Below are 20,973 nucleotides of genomic sequence, written 5' to 3'. Positions count from 1 at the left end.
TGTCGACTATGCTTACTTATTTGTCGACTATGCCTTAGTTTTATTCAAAAATATAGTCGACTAACCTCTTTAGTCTATCAACAATTTGTTTCACAAAAACTTGTAACGGCTAGTTTTTGGCGTATTTAATGCTCGCTTAACCACAACAACGGTCAAAATTTTGTATTTATCTGTCATCAACTATAAATAGAAATTGGAAGAATCATTTGAAAGTTGCTGAATACATTGAATATCTTCAACTACTGAGCATTCAATTTTCACCGAGCTTTAAATTTTATTCTCTCTATAATTTTCTTTTCGAGGCTATGTATCTATACTGTTGCATCTATCTTAAGCCTCTTATTTTTGTTGGAAAGAACTTGTAACTAAAAGTTGTACTCTTAGATTCTCTTTCTCAAGTTTACTGTATTTGGCCTACAGGAAGCTAGATGACCCATTAGATTGAGAGGTTTGTAAGTTTTCTAGTCATGAACTAGAGAACCTACTCGGGTTGAGTAGGGGGTTGATAGTGAATTTGTTTCAAAATCTTTAGTAGGTAGCTAAGGTAATAGATTATGCTTGAAAAACCGAACCATTATAAATTGTCGTGTGTTTGTGCCTTCTGTGTGTTTGTTCTTATCAGCATCTTTTTATCCCTTACTTAATTTATACCTTTAATCTCTCAACCATAAAGATTTCATATTCATTATTCACAAGACGAGATTGTCTTTACACGGTTGATACCTCTTCGTGTCATTTTAAGGTCTTGAGGTTTAATGAATCCATGGTCTTAACAAACGACATCTCTATTTCTCAAAAATTATTTTTATTATACCAATTCATCCCCCTTTTTGGTGTGTGCCATAACATTTTATTTTTATCACAAATAACCAATATCAGATGTTAATTTACACTAACTCTTACTGTATATGTTGTTCGACTTTTGTTAAAAGGTTTCTATTTTTCCAATGATACCACACTTCTTAACCATTATTTGAATTTCTAATATCTACAATCTATCAGCACAACAAAACTAAAAAAAAAAAAAATTCCCTCATCTGTACCCCATGGTGGCATGCTTTCCACTCTGATGCATGATAATGGTGAAGCACTCTGAGTATGTATTTACGATACAAAACAATCAAATAGGTCAAAATTCACCCAAATTACAATAATGGTGTACTTTAGTTTCAAAAACAAGGACTGATAATCCCTAATTACATATTTTAAATGAGTCATCAGAAATAAACTCTAATTACAAAATTAACAATGTCATAAAAGTGTTAACTATAAAAACCACATTACTTAAGTTGATTAAATAATATATTCAATCACTTTATACACTACAAAAGGTAATTACATTTAACTACACCAACCACTTAATAAACAATTTCATGTATATAATAGTTTCAAACCATGAAGAAGGAAATACAAATTTAAATTTATTATATTTTGGTTCCACTCCCCCCCTAGATCTCTATGTAACTAATTCATCGCTAATGTTGCAGTTATTGTCGTTTTCTTCTTCACCCTATTTTGATTTACAATTTGCTTCAATGTAAGCATTAGCTTTACATTTTTCCTAATTTCTTAACTTTCGAAACAAAAATTTGAAGGCATGCTCTATTTTTCAATTCCCGCTCCTCTCGAATCTCTGTCTACCTTAAAATATTAGGGTTCAACTTTTAGAGATTTTGGGTTTGGAGGTAAAAGGAAAAGTGTAACATTCATGATTTTGAAAATAATTAATTTATGAGTTTAACGTGATTTATTGGGTTATTTGTGATTTTGAGAAAATTAATGAAAAGTATTAAGTTTAGTATGTTTTTGGAGTGGGGAAAACAATTGAAATTCTATTGAATTTTTGGACTAAAAAAGATTCATATGATAAGATTTTACAAGTAACTCTTGAGTGGTTCGAAGAATTAAAGTTGATATGAGAATTGAATTGATAAGTGATTGAATCAACTACACGAAGTGTCTTAGAATTTAGATATCTAAAAAAATGATATATGATTGATGAGTGTCTCGAGATGAGATTTATGACAATAAAAACAATTAGAATAGAGACAATTTTTAGTACAACTAAGATACAATTTGAAAAATTAAATGACTAGAAGATCGTCGAATGAGATTTTTGGGAAAATAACAAAACCCTAAGGGGGCTCCAATTTTATATAAAATCGACTCTGAAGTAATTTTAAGATGAAAAAATTGTCCTATGAGGGCATATGAATAAAAGCGAATATGTCGAGTAAGCTTAAGTTATTAATGGTAGATTTTTAGTATCTCAATAATTATTAAATTAATAATTGAGGTTGTAATTGCGTTTAATCAATCTCCTAAGTTAATTAAGAAAATTTAGAAGTATTAAATATATAATTTAATTAATTAGTGTATAGGTTATATATACACGCAAATAAGCACCGGTGTATTATATTGTATAATATAATGATATAGATAAGATATAATATATGATATATGTGTTCATGGAGATGAAGTGAGCAACAGTGAGGATCATGATTAGCCTTGAGCTGGGAGATGAATTCAGTGGGCTTCAACGACAGATTTGAGAGTTAAACCGTGGGCGGCTGAGGCTTATTAATAAGGAGATGAAGTTGCATGAAATTGAAGGCAGGAAGAATTCTGAAAGGGAAGGGGTCGGCAGTGAGGTAAATGACGTACATTAGAAATTTAGTGAAATTAGTTCAGTGATTTGTTTATTTAATTGACCTTACATTATATGTAATTATGTTAAAAAGGGGATTTTGAGGGCATCACCGATACATCTAGCGGGTTAATGAAAATTAATAGGAGGCTAATATTATAAGGTAAAGATTTAATATATTTTGTGTATAAATTATTTTTGTCATAACTTGCATAAGATATCAAAGGAATGCCTAAACATGGGTAGTGGATATTTGACCGTGAGAATCTTAAGACGGGTGTCATAGAGGGAACCATTAGGGGTTACCTAGAGCTTGATTTATGTGCGGTGGATGGACCTGCATGCATGATGTACTTTATTTTTATTTATTATGCCATGTTTATTAATTTATTGAATTGTATATTGATTTTATTGAGTCCAAAGACTCACCCTTTTACCTCCATTAATTCAATAGATGGCTCAGGATTTAAGAAAAGAAAAACAATACTGATGGAAGAATCGTCGGTTAATCAATTGTGGGCAGTAATTAAAAATGTGGGTGAAATTCTATCATTTATGTAATTTATATGTTCTGTATTTGATTATGGGAGACAACAATAAATTAAATAAAATTTAATTTGGATCAAGTTAAGGTTCTCACTATGAATAATTTTGCGAGTGTGAACTAATCATGCTTAAGTGTTAGAATATTTTATTGAGCGTGTTAGTATTTATTTATTTATTTTATTTAAATTTAAATTTATATTTTAAGGAGTTAATTGGATTCAAGAATAAGGTAAATTCCTATTGACCAAGTATTTTAAACTTGAGTTCTCCGTAGTTAAAAGGCGGTGAAATCTAGACTCCTCCCAAAATATTTATATTATTTTAATACTTTATATTGGGCGTAATTTGCTATGAGATACGCCAAGATTATAACCACATGTTACGATGGGCTCGGGCATCACAGAAAGAAAGAAGGGGAATTGAGAGCAAAAGGCCAAAGGAGAGATATGGACTGATGTGGAAAAAATATGAGAGGCTGTCAACTTGCCACATGGCGACCTTCTATTTGTTTTCATTGCACGATCAGCATGGAAGCCAACTTTTGTGATTAGGATTATCTTAGTGCTATGTCATCAACTTTTGCGAGGGTCTGGACGAAAAATTCTAAAAAGAAAATCAAACATTAGTGACTTGGTGGGGGCGTCTTTTACTCGAATAGCAGCAACCTTAAAAGATTTTAACTCAGTACACGATGCAATAATATTGCGGCGATAAAATAATAATATATATTTTGGAATAATACTTTCCTAAAAAATATTTTATATTTATATAAATATATCCATTGGTATACTCTTTTGTCCCACTGAAGCTATATATAACCAGAAAATAATATCCTTATATAAAATTGGAATGTCGCGTTATTTTTAATTGGATGTTTTAATACATAAAATTATCCATTGTATTATTTGTACTTGGCAAATAAAGGTTAAGTAATGCTAACCATTTTCCTGTAACAATAAATATTATATCTTATTTTTAACACTTTAATAAAATTTTCAAGATGGCACATTCTATTTTTTATATATATTTCAATTTTATTATTTTACAATGATTAAATTAGATATTTATATGTTCTCTTTCTTACTTTATATTTATATATTTATTTTCATATTACTTTTAAATATTTTTATAAAATAGATTTATTAATTATACATTTTTTAGTCACACATATTGAGTTTTGTACATGGGAAGTAAAAAAATAATAATTAAACTTTATATACACTTGATTGAAGGAAATAAAAAATATAGTTTTTATTGATTTTTGATTTTATATTTAAAAATTATAAATCATAATTGCTTATATATATACATTTAAAATGTTCATATTAATTTATTAAGTATTAAAAATAAAATATAATAATTATTAGTTAAACAAATGTATACTGTTTAATTATTAGCTTAAAAAGGAGGGTTGAAAAGGTCTTATTAACGAAAGCTACACTTTGAGATTTCAGCCTTCATCTCTATGATTGATGGAGATGGTATGAGGTTTAGATTGTCATTTAGCAGATATATTATATAGTCCAGTAGACAAGGTCTTTGCCATTTATTTTATTTTCCGTGTTTGGATTGTCATCTGGCAGATCTATTATCGGTAGAGTATAGTTAATGTCTTTGCTATTTATTTTTTTGAATAATGTTAAAAGAATGATGATGAACGATAATGCCATTATTTGATATTTTTTTATTAAAAGAGATTGTATATTATTATTTTTTTTACTTAATCTCTTTCATTAAGAATACAACAATTGGTGACTTATTAATAATATTATTATTAATCATGATTCATAATATTATTCTTATTTTTTAGACATAAACTGTTTGTGTAAAAAAAAATATTTAATAGGGTTTGCATCTTATTTTTTAATTTTTTATGTAACAATTTCAGACAAAATTAGATCTAATATAATAATAAAATTATATTTAATAAATTAATTATTATTTAAAGATCTTTATAACGTTAAAAGATTTAGTCTCCAAGAACCGTGTAACATAGGCGTTGACTGAGTCGGCTCTCTCCCGCCACCAAGCAGCCATGGAAGAAGCAATAGTTATGTATCCATCTCCGGCCATCGGCCACCTTATCTCCATGGTGGAGCTCGGGAAGCTCATCCTGACTCTCCGCCCCTCACTCTCAATCAACATCCTCATCACCACCCTTCCCTACGACGCCGGCTCCACCTCCACTTACATCAACCAAGTCTCGGCCACCACCCCTTCCATCGCTTTCCACCACCTCCCACCCCTCTCCGCCGCCATCTCCACAGCCTCTCCCCACCACGAAGCCCTGGCCTTCCAGTTCCTCAACCTCAACATCCCCAACGTCCTCCAAGCCCTCGTCTCCCTCTCCAAAACCTTCAAGATCCGTGCCCTCGTCATGGATTTCTTCTGCGCCCAGGCTCTCTCCGTCTCGGTGGCTATGGAAGTTCCGGGCTACTTGTTCATGACTTCCGGCGCCTCTACCCTCGCCTGGCTCCTTTATCAATCGACTTTACACAAAACCATACCCCAGAGTTTCAAAGATCTCAAGGCGGATATTCAAATCCCAGGCTTGCCGCCGATGCCGGCCGCGGACATGCCAAAGCCAGTGCAAGATCGGGACGATGAAGCCTACGAAGCTTTCTTAATCGTTTCGAACGAAGTCCTAAAATCAGCTGGAATTATCATCAACACGTTCAAATGTCTCGAGCCAAGAGTCATCAAGGCTATATCACATGGCCTTTGTTCGCCGGACGGTCAGGCGACGCCGCCTCTTCACTGCATCGGACCACTGATCTCCGGCGCCGATCGGACAGGCGGCCGGGGCGAATGTTTTGCGTGGCTGGACTCGCAGCCGAGGCAAAGCGTGGTGTTTCTCTGCTTCGGCAGCTTAGGATTATTTTCCAAGGAACAGTTGAAGGAGATGGCGGTTGGGTTGGAGAGAAGCGGCCAGAGATTCTTGTGGGTGGTGCGGAGTCCGGAGCCGGAGACGGACTTGGAGGCTCTGCTTCCGGCTGGTTTTGGTAGGGTCGAAAAACTCAAAAAATTGATATACATCTACGTTGAAGTATTAGAGACAGAGCTACTTTTACTTAATTAATATTTCACATATATACATATATACGTATATTCTCACACATTTTACACATATCTACAGTTCATTTTGCATTAATAGCTAATATTTGGGACTCATGATTGCTTTTGCTTTATATGTCTACAGTTTCAAGGACGAAGGACAGAGGGCTGGTGGTGGGGCCATGGGCTCCCCAGGTGTCGGTGCTAAACCATGACTCGGTGGGAGGCTTCGTGACCCACTGCGGGTGGAACTCGGTTCTGGAGGCGTTGTGCGCCGGCGTGCCGATGGCTGCGTGGCCGCTCTACGCCGAGCAGAGGCTGAACAGGGTGGTGCTGGTGGAGGAGATGAAGCTGGCATTACCAGTAAGGGAATCGGAAGGCGGGTTTGTGGCCGCCGGCGAGGTGGAGAAGCGAGTCAGAGAGTTGATGGAGTCGGAAGAAGGGAAGTCGGTGAGAAAGCGGGTGTTGATGATGAAGAGAGCAGCGGAGGAAGCGATGGAAGAAGGCGGGTCGTCCATAACCGCCCTGTCCAGGCTGGTTGACCCGTGGACCCGGGCCTGACTCAGATTATCTCGGAACGACACCGTTTAGGCGTCCTCTGTTTATGTGTGCTAAGTTATCTTATTAATCAATTAAAGCTGTCCGCTAAGTTATATCTTATTTTATTAATAAAATAAAAGATAATGTCAACTATGTATATGTGCGTGCGTGCGTGTGCGTGTCTAACTTCACGTGATCAGACTCTAAAACTAAGCGTAATAAAAATTGACAGAGTGGAATTAATTGAAATTACGAATCATACCATATTAAGTAATATATATATATATATATATAGGTGTAATAAAGCATTAATTCATTTACAATTACTTGTGCAGTTCAAATTCAATAATTTCACGGAAGAGAACAATTTTGAAACTTGACTGTATTCATGATAAAGAGATTGCTTGTAATTAGTAACAATTCATTAATCTTTTTAATTTTTGTTTTCATTAGGGTTATTATCAGTTTGAAAGAAGTCACATCCCCATGTCACGATTCGTTAATAATCATTGTCTCAAGAAATCCCTCCCCATGAATGATGCCAATTAATTAATATAATAATTATTCCACATCTCACATCTAATTAAATCTAATTTTTAGGTTATCAGGAAGTTTATAATATGCAGAGGTTGAGTTGAGTGGAGTTGGTAGGGTATAGTATAGAGTTTATCGTTGAGTTGCTAGGGTATTGGCTCTTTGGGCCTCATCTACTCGACCCTATTTTGTCTTTGTCTTGATTGGGATATCCTCTTACTTATAACTTTATATTCTTTGGTCATATAGCCTTCTTGTTTAGGACTTTGTCAAGTCATTTTGCATCTTAGCTAGGCGGAGGGCCAGGGTTGGATATTTTATCCCTTAAAGCTAAAAAATATAAAACTTGTATCAGCCAAATTTTTTAAAAATTCAACTGAAAAATTCGTTGCTGCTCCCGCCATGTGCAAACTCTAATTAGGGAGGTTTTTTTAATTATTGACATGGTTATTAATGGCGATGATGGCCGCATTATTTAACGCATTTATAATCCAACACTACATAAACATGTTTCCTACTAAACAAGATTCCAATTTCCCACTTCCCATCCACTTCTTCTTTCGTTTTTATCAAATATTAATAAATATTATTATTTATTCATCCTCAAAGATATCTCTTCCCTTCCTATCATCTATCTAATAAATTATTCGCCGACCACATTTATTTCTGGAGTGTTTAGCAAGAATATATTTGTGTGCATGTATGAATAGAGCGTCTCAACAATTTTTATTTTATAATATTGATGAAAACATAGAATTATGTTTTTGTGTTTAATGAATTGTTTGCTTATTTATCAAAAATATATTTTTTTGCATATATATATATAATATATCAAATTTTTATTACCAAATTTTTTCAGTTAAAACGTATTAAACAAGAATTAAGTCTCTCTCGAATATTTTTCGTATGACAAATGTTTAACTAAATTTTTGATCGTATTTAAAATATATCAAATCGAATAATATTCATACTTTTATAATCTTGATTTTTTTTCGAATTGCTAACAAATGCTTGACACATGCCCCATTATGAGACAATTCTACTTTTGTTGATTGTCACTTTTTTTATAAAAAAAAATAAAAAAACTCAGATCATTGAATTGAGTTCAACCAAAAAAAAAAAAAATTGTCCTTTTGCAAATAAAAATAACTTAATATTAGCCGACACTAAATAACAAGACAACGGCACGTTTATATGCATTTGGATTGTTGTAACTATGATTGAGCTTAGAATGTGGGAAATTAATATACTATAGTGATCTTAAGTCTAAGCATTAGTTATACTACCATTATGAGAGATGTTCCATAAACACGCAAGCTATACTCCATATGAAATTCTTGACAGATCCATCCAATGAACTTGTTCCCTAACAAGCATTTACATGTTTGTTCACTACACTTTAATTTGTAAGTGCAGTTATTTTCTTCGTAAAAAAGGAATATAATATCTATTAGCGTATCCACATTATCAATGTCTCGTCTTGATATTACTATAACTAGAAATATTTAAAGTATTGCATTATATAATAAGAAACTCACTATCATAAACATTTTTTATTTCTTCCATACTTTATTTGTTCTAAGGACTTTACGAAACAAATATACAAATAAGTATTTAAAGAAGGCTCATTGATAAAAAATATCAAATTAAAATTGAGTTTACATAAATAAAATAGTATTTTATATAAACTTCTCTATGGCTCTAGAGCACAATATTAACACCTTTGATACGTACGAGTTCAAGCAATTTGAAGTCAGGTTTAATAGGAAAATTTTTTAGAATTAGACAGGTTGATAGACATATTTACAGAATAAAAAATAAAAGACTAAAATATCACATCCCATATTGTATTGTATCTTTTCAATATAATGTGTGTGATGATATTTTAATTTTTTAGTTCTCATTTTATAAATTTATCTGTTAATTTTTCTCGTTGTATAGAAAAACTCAGTTTAATAAGACAAAAATAAAACTGATGGGTAGAGATAAAAAGAATAATGACAACAAAAATCGGTACAATTATTACACATTTAATATGATACATCATAATTTTATGTGAAAAGTCTCTAGCTATATAAGAAATGGTTGGAATCGGACGACATGTGGATGGCAAAGAAAGAATTTTGTTAAAAAATTAAAGAGCCTTACACGTGGCATAAAAGATGAACCTCTCATTAAGAAATAATATATATAGGCCCTAAAAGATGAACCTCTCGTGTTGATTGATTATGCAAAATAATAATAATAAGTCACTTGAAAAGTGGCTCTCACTATTATTTTATGGAATCCCCACGTCAAGTGTAATCAAAGGATAGCGACACTCCTTCGATTATGAAGCCCCATCGACCTTAAATTAAGAAATAAAAAGATGCCCCACGCGCGTGGCAAGAATGACAGTCACATAATAAATTATAGATAAAAATATAGGTATAAGTTGTGGGAGTTTCATCCTTATGTGGCGTGGCTCTTTATGAGTACTATGCATTGTGTCTTCTACTTGATGCGTTGCCGTGTATCGTAATTAATCCTTTTTACATGCATGAGATAGTGTGTGAGGACTCTTTAAGACGAGAGAGTTCACCTTTTACAGACAAAAAATAAAAAGATAACTACTAAAGTAATTAATTCACTTTAATTCTAGTTGAAGAGGCCCTTGAATATATAATATATATAGTCACTGTTTTCTTTCTCTTCATACTCATCTTTTAGCTTTAACTTAGGCATCAGGGCTTCTTAGAACCTATCAGGGCAATTTGATAATCTCTTTCTTTAGTTACAGGAGGAGATGGGTAAACCTCAAATTCAAACATTCACTAAACTCGGAAAACTTAGGCGTTCTTTTTTTTTTTTTTTTTTTTTGTTGTTGTTGTTATTTTTAGTTTATTTTTAATTTTTTAAAATAATAAAAATACGTTTATTTTCATATTTTTAAAAAATATTTTTTTTATAAAGATAACTCAAAATAATAAAAAATTATTTTGACTCACAAATATGTTTAAAATTTTCAAAACGTAAAAAATATTATAGGAAAAAAGAATATGTTTTTAATAATTTTAAAATAGATATTTAAAATATAAAATTAAAAATAAATTCAAAATTCAAAATCGAAATTAAAATACAAAGAAACAATCCCTTATTGGCTAACATACAGAAGGGATAGAAGCTGCTCTCCACGGGACTTGAAATCCATTTAAAAAAATTCCACTATAATTAATGAAGATTTACAAATTAGTGTTCCAACTCAACAATGAGCATGCAACCCGGCCAATACCAATGGAGAAATAAAGAAAAAAAACTATAAATGATTAACAAATCTCATCGAAAATAGATAGAAGCTGCTGTCCTTGACACTGAAACTTGAATCTAGAGAGCTTTGATCATCAAGTCCACCATTTAGAGAGCTCTGACCCATTTGACAGCTAAGTCTTTACCAAAAATTATTAGCCAAATCGGACAACCAATGACCTTCTAAGTTGTAATTTGTTGGATTCATCACAAAAAAATGCTCTAATATTTCTCTTTCAAATTGCAGCAACTTTCTTTTCCTAATCAATTCCACTTGGCTTCACTATGTGCCAAACAAAACGGCCCCATTATATGGCCTTAAAACATACGGATAATATAGGATATATAAAGTTTTTGACTTTTCCCCCACCTACGAAAGGAACCGATCCAAGACCCAACAAATTAAAAGAAGCCAAAAATGTTAGATGATTGCATTCTATTTACTTTTTAATTTTTATTTTGATACTCTATTTAAAAAAAATTAAAAATATATTTTTTTTGTCATTTTAAAAAATTATTTTTCAAAACAGAAAAATAGAAAACGTATTTTCTTTGAAATTTTAAAAATAATTTTTTAATAATATTTTATTCAATAAATTTGATTATTAAATATTTAATATTAATATATTATTAAAAAATATATACATCTTAAAGTTAATAAATTTTGTAATATTTTTTTTCATTACAATAATAAAATATGAATAAATAAATAAATAAGTGTGTTTTGAATTTAGAGTTTATTTTGAACGAAAACACTCAAAATAATTTTTTGTTATTTTAAGTTTTATTTATAATTTTTTTTTCAAAAATATATTTTTAAAAATAGTAAAAAGAACGTATTTTTATTATTTTAAAAAATTAAAAATTAAAAATAACTTAAAAATAGAAAAAAAAAAAAAAAAAAACGCAACCTTAACCTTTCAAGAATGGCTATGGCTGAGATGCGGCAAACCACAACTTCTGCAACTTCTTAATCAGATATATAGGGTTGGAATTGGAAGATATATATTCTTGTCATCTGATATAAAGTAGGTGACAAAGCAGGGTTGTGAATTGAAATATATATATAGGCCAAGCTGATTGATGGGTTAACATGCATATATTGTTCTAATGTGATATATCCAAGTTGGCATGTGTCCCTAAGGGCTTGTTTGGCTCATGTGAGGTAAGTTTAATTGAGTTTGAATAAGTTGAAATTGTAAAATGACTAAAAACTATGAAGAATGATGAGTTTTGTACTTTTTTTTTTTAAAAAAGAATTATTTCACAAATGATGAAATTGTAATCTGATAAAAATTACATGCTATAAACCCTAAGCACCCCAATTGAAGTGTTTACTAAAATGGTGCGTTGAGACAATTAGAAAAATGCTACTAACTAAACACCTTTAATTAGTTGTCGTGTGGGAGTGCAAATGCAACCCGACGGTTGCACCCCAACAACGATTGGCCAAACAGGCCCTAAAGTAATTTAAGAGTGGAGATTTGGGAACACATTGCAGGGAGGAATTGTTCTTGCAATTAGGCCTGAATGTGATATATATATGGTTGAGAGAGAGAGAGAGAGAGAGACAGATGCCTTGGTTGCTTTATTCCTTTGTTCACTAGGGTTGACTTGCAGAGAGCCATTGTAACTAACTATATATTCTATTCTATTCTCCTTGTTCTAGATCAAAAGTGACTCCCTGGCATTGTTGAAAAATTTCTATTGTCATGAGAGTTATTTTTATAAGATTTTTTTTAATGAAAAATCGATCTAACATTGACTTACATAAATCTGAAAAAAAGTTTTAATACTGTTGTTTACATGCAGCTGGTTCATGATTGAAAAAGTATATATGTTTAGCTCTAGAAATTGGTACGTACTAGAAACAATATTAACGAAAACACTTGTATTCGAAGTTAATATCTATTGTTCTATAAATGTAATGTTAATTTGTAACTCTAACTATTTAATTGGGTGTAACTCTTGAGTAGAAGAGGAATTCATATACTGAACTGAAATTATGAAGGGTCCAACCCTCCAATTGAAGAAGTAAAAAGACAAATTTGTCCATGCATTGACTTCTTATGCCATCCTCGCATTTCCTAATTAAATCATTATCTTTCTAAATATTCCATCATAAGATATGAGGGTCCCACCAAACCTCTGCCGCTTCTTGCTGTGATGGTGGTGGCATTTTTGAAGGCCTATAAATAAACTCAATCCTCTTGAATGATGGATCAAACAAGCAACCCAGCAAGGGCTTGAGTACAATGCCGAGCAATGGAAATATAGATATGTTTGAGTAAATCTGAATCAAATTCAAGGCAATGGTTGTTCTGTCTCCCTCAAGGGCTTCTACTAAGTTCAATGCACTGCTTGCTCGATCTTTATATATATAATATATGTATACACACACACATGTATATGTGTGAGGTGATAATGGCAGAGTAGGTAGGAACTCTTGAGGGGGACAGTACAAGCCCTGCCTTGCGCGCTTACACCAATTAAGTCTACAACAACAAGAACAACACAGATGTGCATGTATCCAGACCTTCTCTCGACTGCTCCCTCAAGTTGATGGGTCCTCCTGTATCACTAAAAAAGAGGTAAATCTTCTTATAAAATTAATATATATTTCAAGTGTTTATTTTATTTTATAGAGTTAGCTATCTATATATATATAAATCGTTACTCGTCAAAAAATCCTTGTCTTCTATAAATATTTTATAATAAATAAATAAATAAATATTTATCACATCTACTAAATCATATTTTTATGTTCTATCTCCTCTTTTTCTAAATACTTGTTTTAATTATTTGATTCGCTTTTCTCATATAATAATGATGAATTATTAGGCGTATAGGAGTTTAGATTTGTCAATAGAGATACGTACATACGAAGTTGCTTGTTCTCTTACGAAATTTCATTATAATTATTAAGAAAATTTGTTAATTTTTAGTCAATAATGGTAAATAATATAGACCAATTAATAAAAACTATATTTCACAAATTAATTAATTAAATAGACAAGTTATTGATGTAAATTTGTTATAAATATTCATCAACCACTCATAATTTACAGTAAATAAATGAATACCGGCCGGATAGTCTGAAGGTTACATGAATCACACAGAAAGGGATTGAACAATTACAAGATTTGAAATTTTTTTAAAATGAAAGTAAGAAGGAAGAAGCCCATTTGATATTTTTAAAATATAATAATTTATTATTTTTAAAAATATATATATACATATAAATAAAATTTGTTATTTTGTGACACTGTCTTTTTCATAAATACGGACATTATTTTGTACGAAGAAGGCGGGAATGGGCTCACATGTGAGCGAAGGAATAAGTACCCGTGAGCGAATGAAAAAGCAGAGGGATTCAAACAAAAGCCCACATCAAGCAATCAAAGCCAAACAAATCATAGAAATTTTGTAGTTTTCCCAGCAGCCTGCTATTAATGCATTATTTGGATGGGCACGACAGGGCACAGTCTCACATTCTTTAGCTTCCTCCAAACAATCCATCAGACCCGTGACTCGGCTCACTCTGATTGGCCAATCTTGGGCAGGCCATGCATATCTACAAAATTTGGGGAAAAAATATAAATTTTTAATTTTATAAGAAATCTAACAATAACGTGTTAATAAAATATATACTTTTTTTAATTTTATAAAACTCAAGTTTATTATGTGAACGAGATTTAAACTTATGACATTTATTATTAAATTTAGAATTAACTTAGAATCAAAAATAAAATTTTTCACTTACACGCCTATATATATAGCATGGGACGCCTCTACTTGTTATAAAAGGAGGATCTTTTTTTTTTTTTTTTTGTTGTTGTTGTTGTTTACATAGGCATGAATATCGCTTTTGGGGTTGAACTTCTATAGGGATGAATGGACATAACAAAATAGAAAACTGGCTTCAGAAACCGTACCCATCTTTCTAAAAGACGAGAACAGCATGAATACAAATTCAAAACTGTCTTGATCAAGAAACAAACAAGATCCAACCCATGATCAGCAAAACAAATTTCACCCCAGTTTTTCTCAAAACTGTATTCGATTTGAACAGCGAAATATCAAGTCACAGACACGAGCTGGTTTAAATCTTATTGATATATATATATATTCCAGGCAAGCGAAGCAAGAACATGGTATACCTGCAAGCAAGAGAGTAGTAAATTTCACTTCTTGGATCTTGAGACCCTTCTCATCAATACCATCAAACAAAGGACACGATAGAACACAAAGAACCCAATCAAGATGTAAATATTCGTCCATCTCTGCCTCTCATGGAGTCCTCTCTTCTGCAACACATCCCGCCCGGTGATCATGCAGGATTTCTCATCGAACCAAATCAAACAATCGTTCACAAGGCAAGAATACTCGTTGATCAGAAGAGCGTCGAGGGCGTACTTGTACATGGAGAAATAGTGCATGAACAGCCAGTACTTGGGCAAGTTTTCGGTTGATATGAAGTAGCCGGAGAAGAGGAAGAAGCTGGCCAGAAGCAGAGTTAACAAAGAAGTTCCGGCGATGTAGTTCGGAGCCAGAGAGCTCAAGAAGAGGACGAACGAATTGGCCATCAGGACTACGATCCATATGACCAGAACAAAGTAGGCAAATGCTTTCCATGTGGAGCAAAGACCCACCAAGAAATAGACTGAAATGGAGTAAATTATGGCTATGGCGAGAAGATACGGCAAGAAAACCAGCGTGTTTGCGATCAGATGAGATGATAACCTGTAAACGCCGCTTGAGGTTTCTCTGAGAAGAATGGGCCTTTCGTTGATGAAAATGGGTAGGGTTTCCGTGGTGGAAGAGAGGAGGAAAGTGAGGGTGAAGGCGAAAAGGCCCAGCCTTTTCTCGACCCCCTTCTTGTCCAGTCCAGTGTTGATGTATATAGTGCCAAGAACAAGACCCACTACGAGGGCTTGAAGCGAGTTCGTCAATAGAAGCTGCTTTGTTCTGTAGACGATCTTCCAAAACCTGTTGTAAAGAGTGGCGATTTCGTGGACCCTTGAGCTCTTGTATCTGATCTCTCGTTCGTTATGAGTATCATTTGGTGGTGATGGAAGTAGAGGTTGCGATGAGAAGCCGTTTATGGGTTTAGTGATCTGGAGCTGGCTGAGTATTTCCATGGCGTATTCCAGAGAGTTGAGCTGAGGAGGGACTGTGAAGCCTTTGGAAAGCAAGAAGTCTTGGAGCGAAGAAAAGGTTCCATGGTGGACGACCGTTCCTTTAGAAAGCAAGAGGATTCTGTCAATGGTGGACAGGATCTTGAAGCTCGGCTGGTGAATGGACAAAATCACCGTCCGGTGGTGGAAATCCGCCATTGACTTGAGAATCTGCATCACATTGAACGCCGACGAGCTGTCTAGCCCGGAAGTGGGTTCGTCGAGAAGAAGTACAGCAGGGTCGTTCAGGAGGCTGAGTCCGATTGACACGCGCCGCCGTTCTCCGCCGGAGAGGCCGTCAGCTAGCCGGGTGTGAGCCAAGCGTGTCAGCCTCAGTTCCTCCAGAAGTGGCTCCACAATGGCGGAAACGTCCGGCGCTTTGGGGTGGAGGAGGCCGGCAGCGAAGGCGAAGGTCTCGGCGATGGTGAGCAGCGGGAGACAGGCGTCGTGTTGGGGAACGTAGGCCGAGAGCTTGCGGAAGGAGGAGGGGTTGATTGGGGAAGAGTTGAGGAGTAGAGCGCCGGTTTTGGGGGAAGTTCTGGCGGCAAGAATGTCGAGCAATGTGGATTTTCCGGCGCCGCTGGGGCCCACAATGGCGAGGATTTGGGATGGGTAGGCGTTGAGGGAGACGTCGCGGAGGATGTAGGCGGGCGGCGGGGCGGCGCAGGGTTTGAACAATAGGAATGTGGGTGAAATTCCGGCGAAGGTGGGCTTGGTGTAAGAGATTGAAGAGGCTGATAGCGTGTAGGTTTTGGGATTTGCCGGCGGCGGCGGAGGAGGCGGTGGTTTATGGGCCATGGAGGAGGTGGTGCAGGGGTCAAGAGGACGATGTTAGTGAGAGTAGTGTCCATTGTGGTTTATGAGCAATGTGGCGATAAGAAGTTTAAAAATTAAAAGAATTTTTGGCCAGCTCAAAAATTTTAAAATAAAGAAAAGTTGATTTTAAGGACGTGAATGCTCTTGTCTCTACTCACTAAAACAGCTCCATTAAACTGTAAGAAGAAGAGAACAAGCAGCTCGAGTGATTGTGTAACAAATTAGGACTCGTATTAATAGTTAATTTGGTATAATGAAATAAAGTTTTTCACTTATAATTTATCTTTTTTATTAGAATTAAAGGCACCGGTGTCCACAGAGATTAAGGACAATTATCCCAAGAAAAGGGGCCAAGTTTTTAAGCTGGAGGAATTCACTGATCTGTCACCGTCTGATTGGTCTAAATAATTACTAAATATAACCCATAAGATCCCCAAATGTTTTTTTCAAGAAGAAAGTCACGAGTTTCACTATTCTCACACTCAGTGCTTTCAAGGTAAAATATTATTGATTACTTGAATATTACGCAAATATAAAATTTAGATACTTTGTATGATAATCAACTTTAATAACTAAATATTTGATCAGTAATCATTTACTAACTAATAATTTTCGTAATGTAATTATGAATAATGATGTGACCATTAAAATTAAATATATTACTATAATGGGATGAGATTGTGTATTCCAGTTCACGATGGGGGCGGGCATTGCATTGCAATGAAGGGGTAGGGTCGTCCGTGACTTTCTTCGTCCTCTTCTGCTACTGTGGCTTCGTAATGCATGACAGCTCTATAGAGAGAGAGATTCACTCGTTATTATATACATACATACATGTGGTATGTATGTGGATTAGTATTAGTATTACTTGATGGAAACTTATATTTTTAAAATACCATGAAACTAATGAGGTGGCAGTATTTTAAATATATAAATTATATTGTAGTAGATAATAGAATATTGAAATTTTTGAAACGATTTATTTGCTATTTCTCTCTTTGGACAATGTTCCAAATAAATAAAAGTCTCTTGTGTTTATGTTAGTGGTAATTTGGATAATAATAATAATAATAATAATAATAATAATAGTTAAATTAATTTAAAATATCATTTATCCTTTACATTTTACATTCCTCCAAGCAATAGGACCCGCTCAAGGGGTTAGGGCCCTAAGGCATCAATAATTTAGGGGCCATCAACCCCTTAATAAAAAAATTAAAAAATTATTAATTTTATTTTAATAATAAAATTAAAATAATTATTTATTAAGCTCTAGAAATTAGGACCCTAATCAATTGCCTCACCAACCTATCCCTTGAACTGACCCTACCAAGTAACTCATTTTCTCGTGATTGTTTGTGATCCCTTTCATTTCATTTTATTTTATTTTATTTAAAATAATATTTATTAATCAATATATAGATTGAAAAAAATAAAATATAAAAAATATTTCGAATAAAAGTATTTTTTATTTTATTTTAAAAAAATAATATAAAATTTTATTTTAAATTTTTTAAATAAAATTATCTCTCATTTTCATTCGAATAACTTATCCTAAATTTTATTATTTTAATATAATTTTATCTTATTTATTTTTTAAAAAATAAAACCCATTTGAGTGACCCTTTGGACATTTCCAACAAGCCATAACCAATTCAAGTAAGCCACATGCAAAGGTACGAATTTGTGGGCCTAACTCAAATGTTGTGACTTTCGTAATTTGTCCCAACTCTTGTGACTAAAAATTAAGGTAATAGGTATTAGTAGGGATCACTCTTATTTTAATATTTATTTTTATTCCCATTTTTGTAATTATAATTATTTTGTTTAATTTTTTTATTTTTATACTCAATATATTTATTTTAATAAATTCATATTTATAATTTAAATAACTTCATAATAATTTGATAACAAAAGAATTTGACATTAATTTAAATAATAAAATTAAAAAATAATAATTACAATATTATAGATTGTTCTAATACATTAAATAATAAAAAAATACCATACATTAAGTAATACATTAGGTAAACCATTTGAAGTGAGTTTATATATTGTATAATATTTGTTTTATATATATAATATTTATTTAGAAAATACATTTTGTATGAAAAAATATCTTATTGATAAAAATTCGGCCTTTTTGGTTTAGAAGTTTGTAAAGAATTTTATGCAAATAATGTTTTAATCTGAACTATATATAATAACTTTTTATTATAGTTTTTATAAAAACTTCACTTATTTAATCTGAAGCTTAATTTGCTTGTAGAAGATTATTTATATAATTTAAAAAAAACAAAAATTACATTGCCATAAATATGTAAAAAAAATTCTGGAAATTAAATGCAAAATATTTCATAATTAAAATTCCGTTTGCCGTTGTTATTGATCGAAAAAGAAAAATAATTTTCAAATTCCTAAGGCTCAAATCATTTAGTGCAACGGATAGATAAGAAAGTTCTGATGGGTCAAACCGTCAAGATGGAAACTTCAAACAAGCACCGCCGCTTTTAATTTTCCACACGCCCTGCATTTCTGGAACGCGTTCTAATTTGTTCGATCGATTTTATATGTATATATATATGGCCTTGCCTTGAGTTCACCATCGATCACTTCACAGCCTCACCAATTCGAGCAAACAGATAATCGACTCTTACCAATCTATCTATATTGTCTCGTTAGATCGAACCCAGCCCAGAATTTACATATATAATCAATGGCAGAGAAGCCTCAGGTCCATCCAGAGCTTCCTCAGTCCGATCTTCCCAGGGCCAAGCATGACGCAGAGGCTGCCGTGGCTCTGCCCGACGACGAGCTCCGCCGCCAGAAGCGGATGAAGTGGCTGCTCTATATAGTAGCCTTCGTCATCTTCCAAACCGGCGTCATAGTTCTCTTCTCCATGACGGTGATGAAGTTCAGAACGCCGAAGTTTCGGGTCCGAGAGGCCACTTTCGACCCTTTCGAGGTTCAAACATCCAACGCTTCGTTTAATCTGAGAATGAACGCTCAGCTTGGGGTGAAGAACACCAACTTTGGTCCCTACAAGTTCGACAACACCGCCATCTTCTTCTATTACAGTGGTACCCAAGTCGGCAGCGGCGCCGTCCTCAAGTCCAAGGCCAATTTCCGATCTACCAAGAAGCTGGACGTTGCGGTGGACTTGGTTGCGCCGGCGAGTCTGGCAGGCAATTCAGAATTGGAGAGGGAGTTAAGTTCTGGGATTCTACCATTAACGAGCGCGTCCAAAATGAATGGGAAGGTGACCATAATGTTCATGTTTAAAAAGAAGAAATCTGCCGAAATGAATTGCAACATGGAAGTCAACACAGTCACCAAGCAGCTACAGAATGTGAAGTGCAGATAATTTTAGGTGTTTTAGACTTGACTTGTAAGTAGCGTAGAAATGAATGATGTAGAATAAATATCATGCATGTCATGCTTATATTCTTTCATTTGTTTTTCTATATATTTTGTTTTGTGTAACACCTATATATTTATACTTTTTAACATGTAGTTTTCGTAAAATATGAATGACTGCCTATCGGTTTGTAATATACCATGGGGATCGCCAGATTGTGATTTCGCTCGTGATTGAAATTAGAGATACACTCACTAAAAAAAAATCCGTTATTTAGTGATGGATTTGTGATAGAATTTTTTTATCGTTAATTAGAGACGTCTCCCTGATGGATAGTCCATCGTTAAAATTTTGCGATAGAATATTCTGTATGAAAATTTTCTAATATTTTATAAATTTAGAGACGGAATATTTTTATGAAAATTTTAAATTTAACGACGGAATATTCGATCGCTAAATAATTAAAAAAATTAAATTAACATTAAAATTATTTAGCGAGGAAATATTATGTCAATAAATGATTTAAAAATTTAAATTAAATTAAATTATTTATTGGGTTATGTGCAATTTGATTCTGACTTAATTGAGGCTTAATTAGGGATTTAATTTAGGATTTAGATTCACATTAATTAATGTAGTATAAATAGAGTTAAGATACTATGTTAATTGTTGTTTGTACAAATGGTTAACGTGGTCCTCTTGAAAGCCATAGAACCAAAGAATAGGGACAACTTGCATTGAGGTCCAACTAATTTAATATTTTATCATTTTTTATTTAATGGATTATGAACTGCATTAAATGAAATGTTAATAAAACTCTTAATTAAAAGTTAAAAACTAGTTAGATCATTTTAACACTTCTCTTTTATTTTTTGAGCCCCTAGATAACATTTGTGACGGGGTTTAGATAAAAAAGAAATAATGATGAACGGTCAATGTTTCTTAAATTTTAATTAATTATATCTCTATTTTGACTTTATATTTATGCTTAAAATTAATAATTATTCGCATTTTAT

The 20,973-nt window shown here is 33.1% G+C and overlaps 3 protein-coding genes across 3 annotated transcripts; 2 read left to right on the top strand and 1 right to left on the bottom strand.

Annotated features, from left to right (window-relative positions):
• The first annotated feature begins 5,170 nt into the window (after positions 1–5,170).
• LOC127798547 (UDP-glycosyltransferase 88A1-like) lies at positions 5,171–6,940 on the top strand. The gene is made up of 2 exons (XM_052332177.1): positions 5,171–6,195; positions 6,393–6,940. The coding sequence occupies exons 1-2, from the start codon at positions 5,229–5,231 to the stop codon at positions 6,806–6,808; spliced, it is 1,383 nt and encodes a 460-aa protein (XP_052188137.1). The 5' UTR covers positions 5,171–5,228; the 3' UTR covers positions 6,809–6,940.
• A 7,850-nt stretch (positions 6,941–14,790) lies between these two features.
• Positions 14,791–16,707, bottom strand: LOC127798266 (ABC transporter G family member 4-like). Its single transcript, XM_052331717.1, has one exon. It carries the CDS (start codon positions 16,579–16,581, stop codon positions 14,791–14,793), a length of 1,791 nt encoding a protein of 596 aa, XP_052187677.1. The 5' UTR covers positions 16,582–16,707.
• A 2,608-nt stretch (positions 16,708–19,315) lies between these two features.
• LOC127796984 (late embryogenesis abundant protein At1g64065-like) lies at positions 19,316–19,963 on the top strand. Its single transcript, XM_052329379.1, has one exon. It carries the CDS (start codon positions 19,316–19,318, stop codon positions 19,961–19,963), a length of 648 nt encoding a protein of 215 aa, XP_052185339.1.
• Positions 19,964–20,973: the final 1,010 nt, after the last annotated feature.

Source organism: Diospyros lotus, chromosome 3, assembly GCF_014633365.1.
Source record: "Diospyros lotus cultivar Yz01 chromosome 3, ASM1463336v1, whole genome shotgun sequence".
Lineage (NCBI taxonomy): Eukaryota > Viridiplantae > Streptophyta > Magnoliopsida > Ericales > Ebenaceae > Diospyros > Diospyros lotus.
Note: the sequence above shows the minus strand (reverse complement) of the source record. Positions and strands in the feature narration are given on the sequence as shown.

Bases quoted from the DNA above. Each gene is read 5' to 3' on its own strand.
- LOC127798547 (XM_052332177.1), top strand. From the start codon at position 5,229: ATGGAAGAAGCAATAGTTATGTATCCATCTCCGGCCATCGGCCACCTT. The intron at 6,196-6,392 runs GTAGGGTCGAAA...ATATGTCTACAG, and splicing joins TCTGCTTCCGGCTGGTTTTG to TTTCAAGGACGAAGGACAGA.
- LOC127798266 (XM_052331717.1), bottom strand. From the start codon at position 16,581: ATGGCCCATAAACCACCGCCTCCTCCGCCGCCGCCGGCAAATCCCAAA.
- LOC127796984 (XM_052329379.1), top strand. From the start codon at position 19,316: ATGGCAGAGAAGCCTCAGGTCCATCCAGAGCTTCCTCAGTCCGATCTT.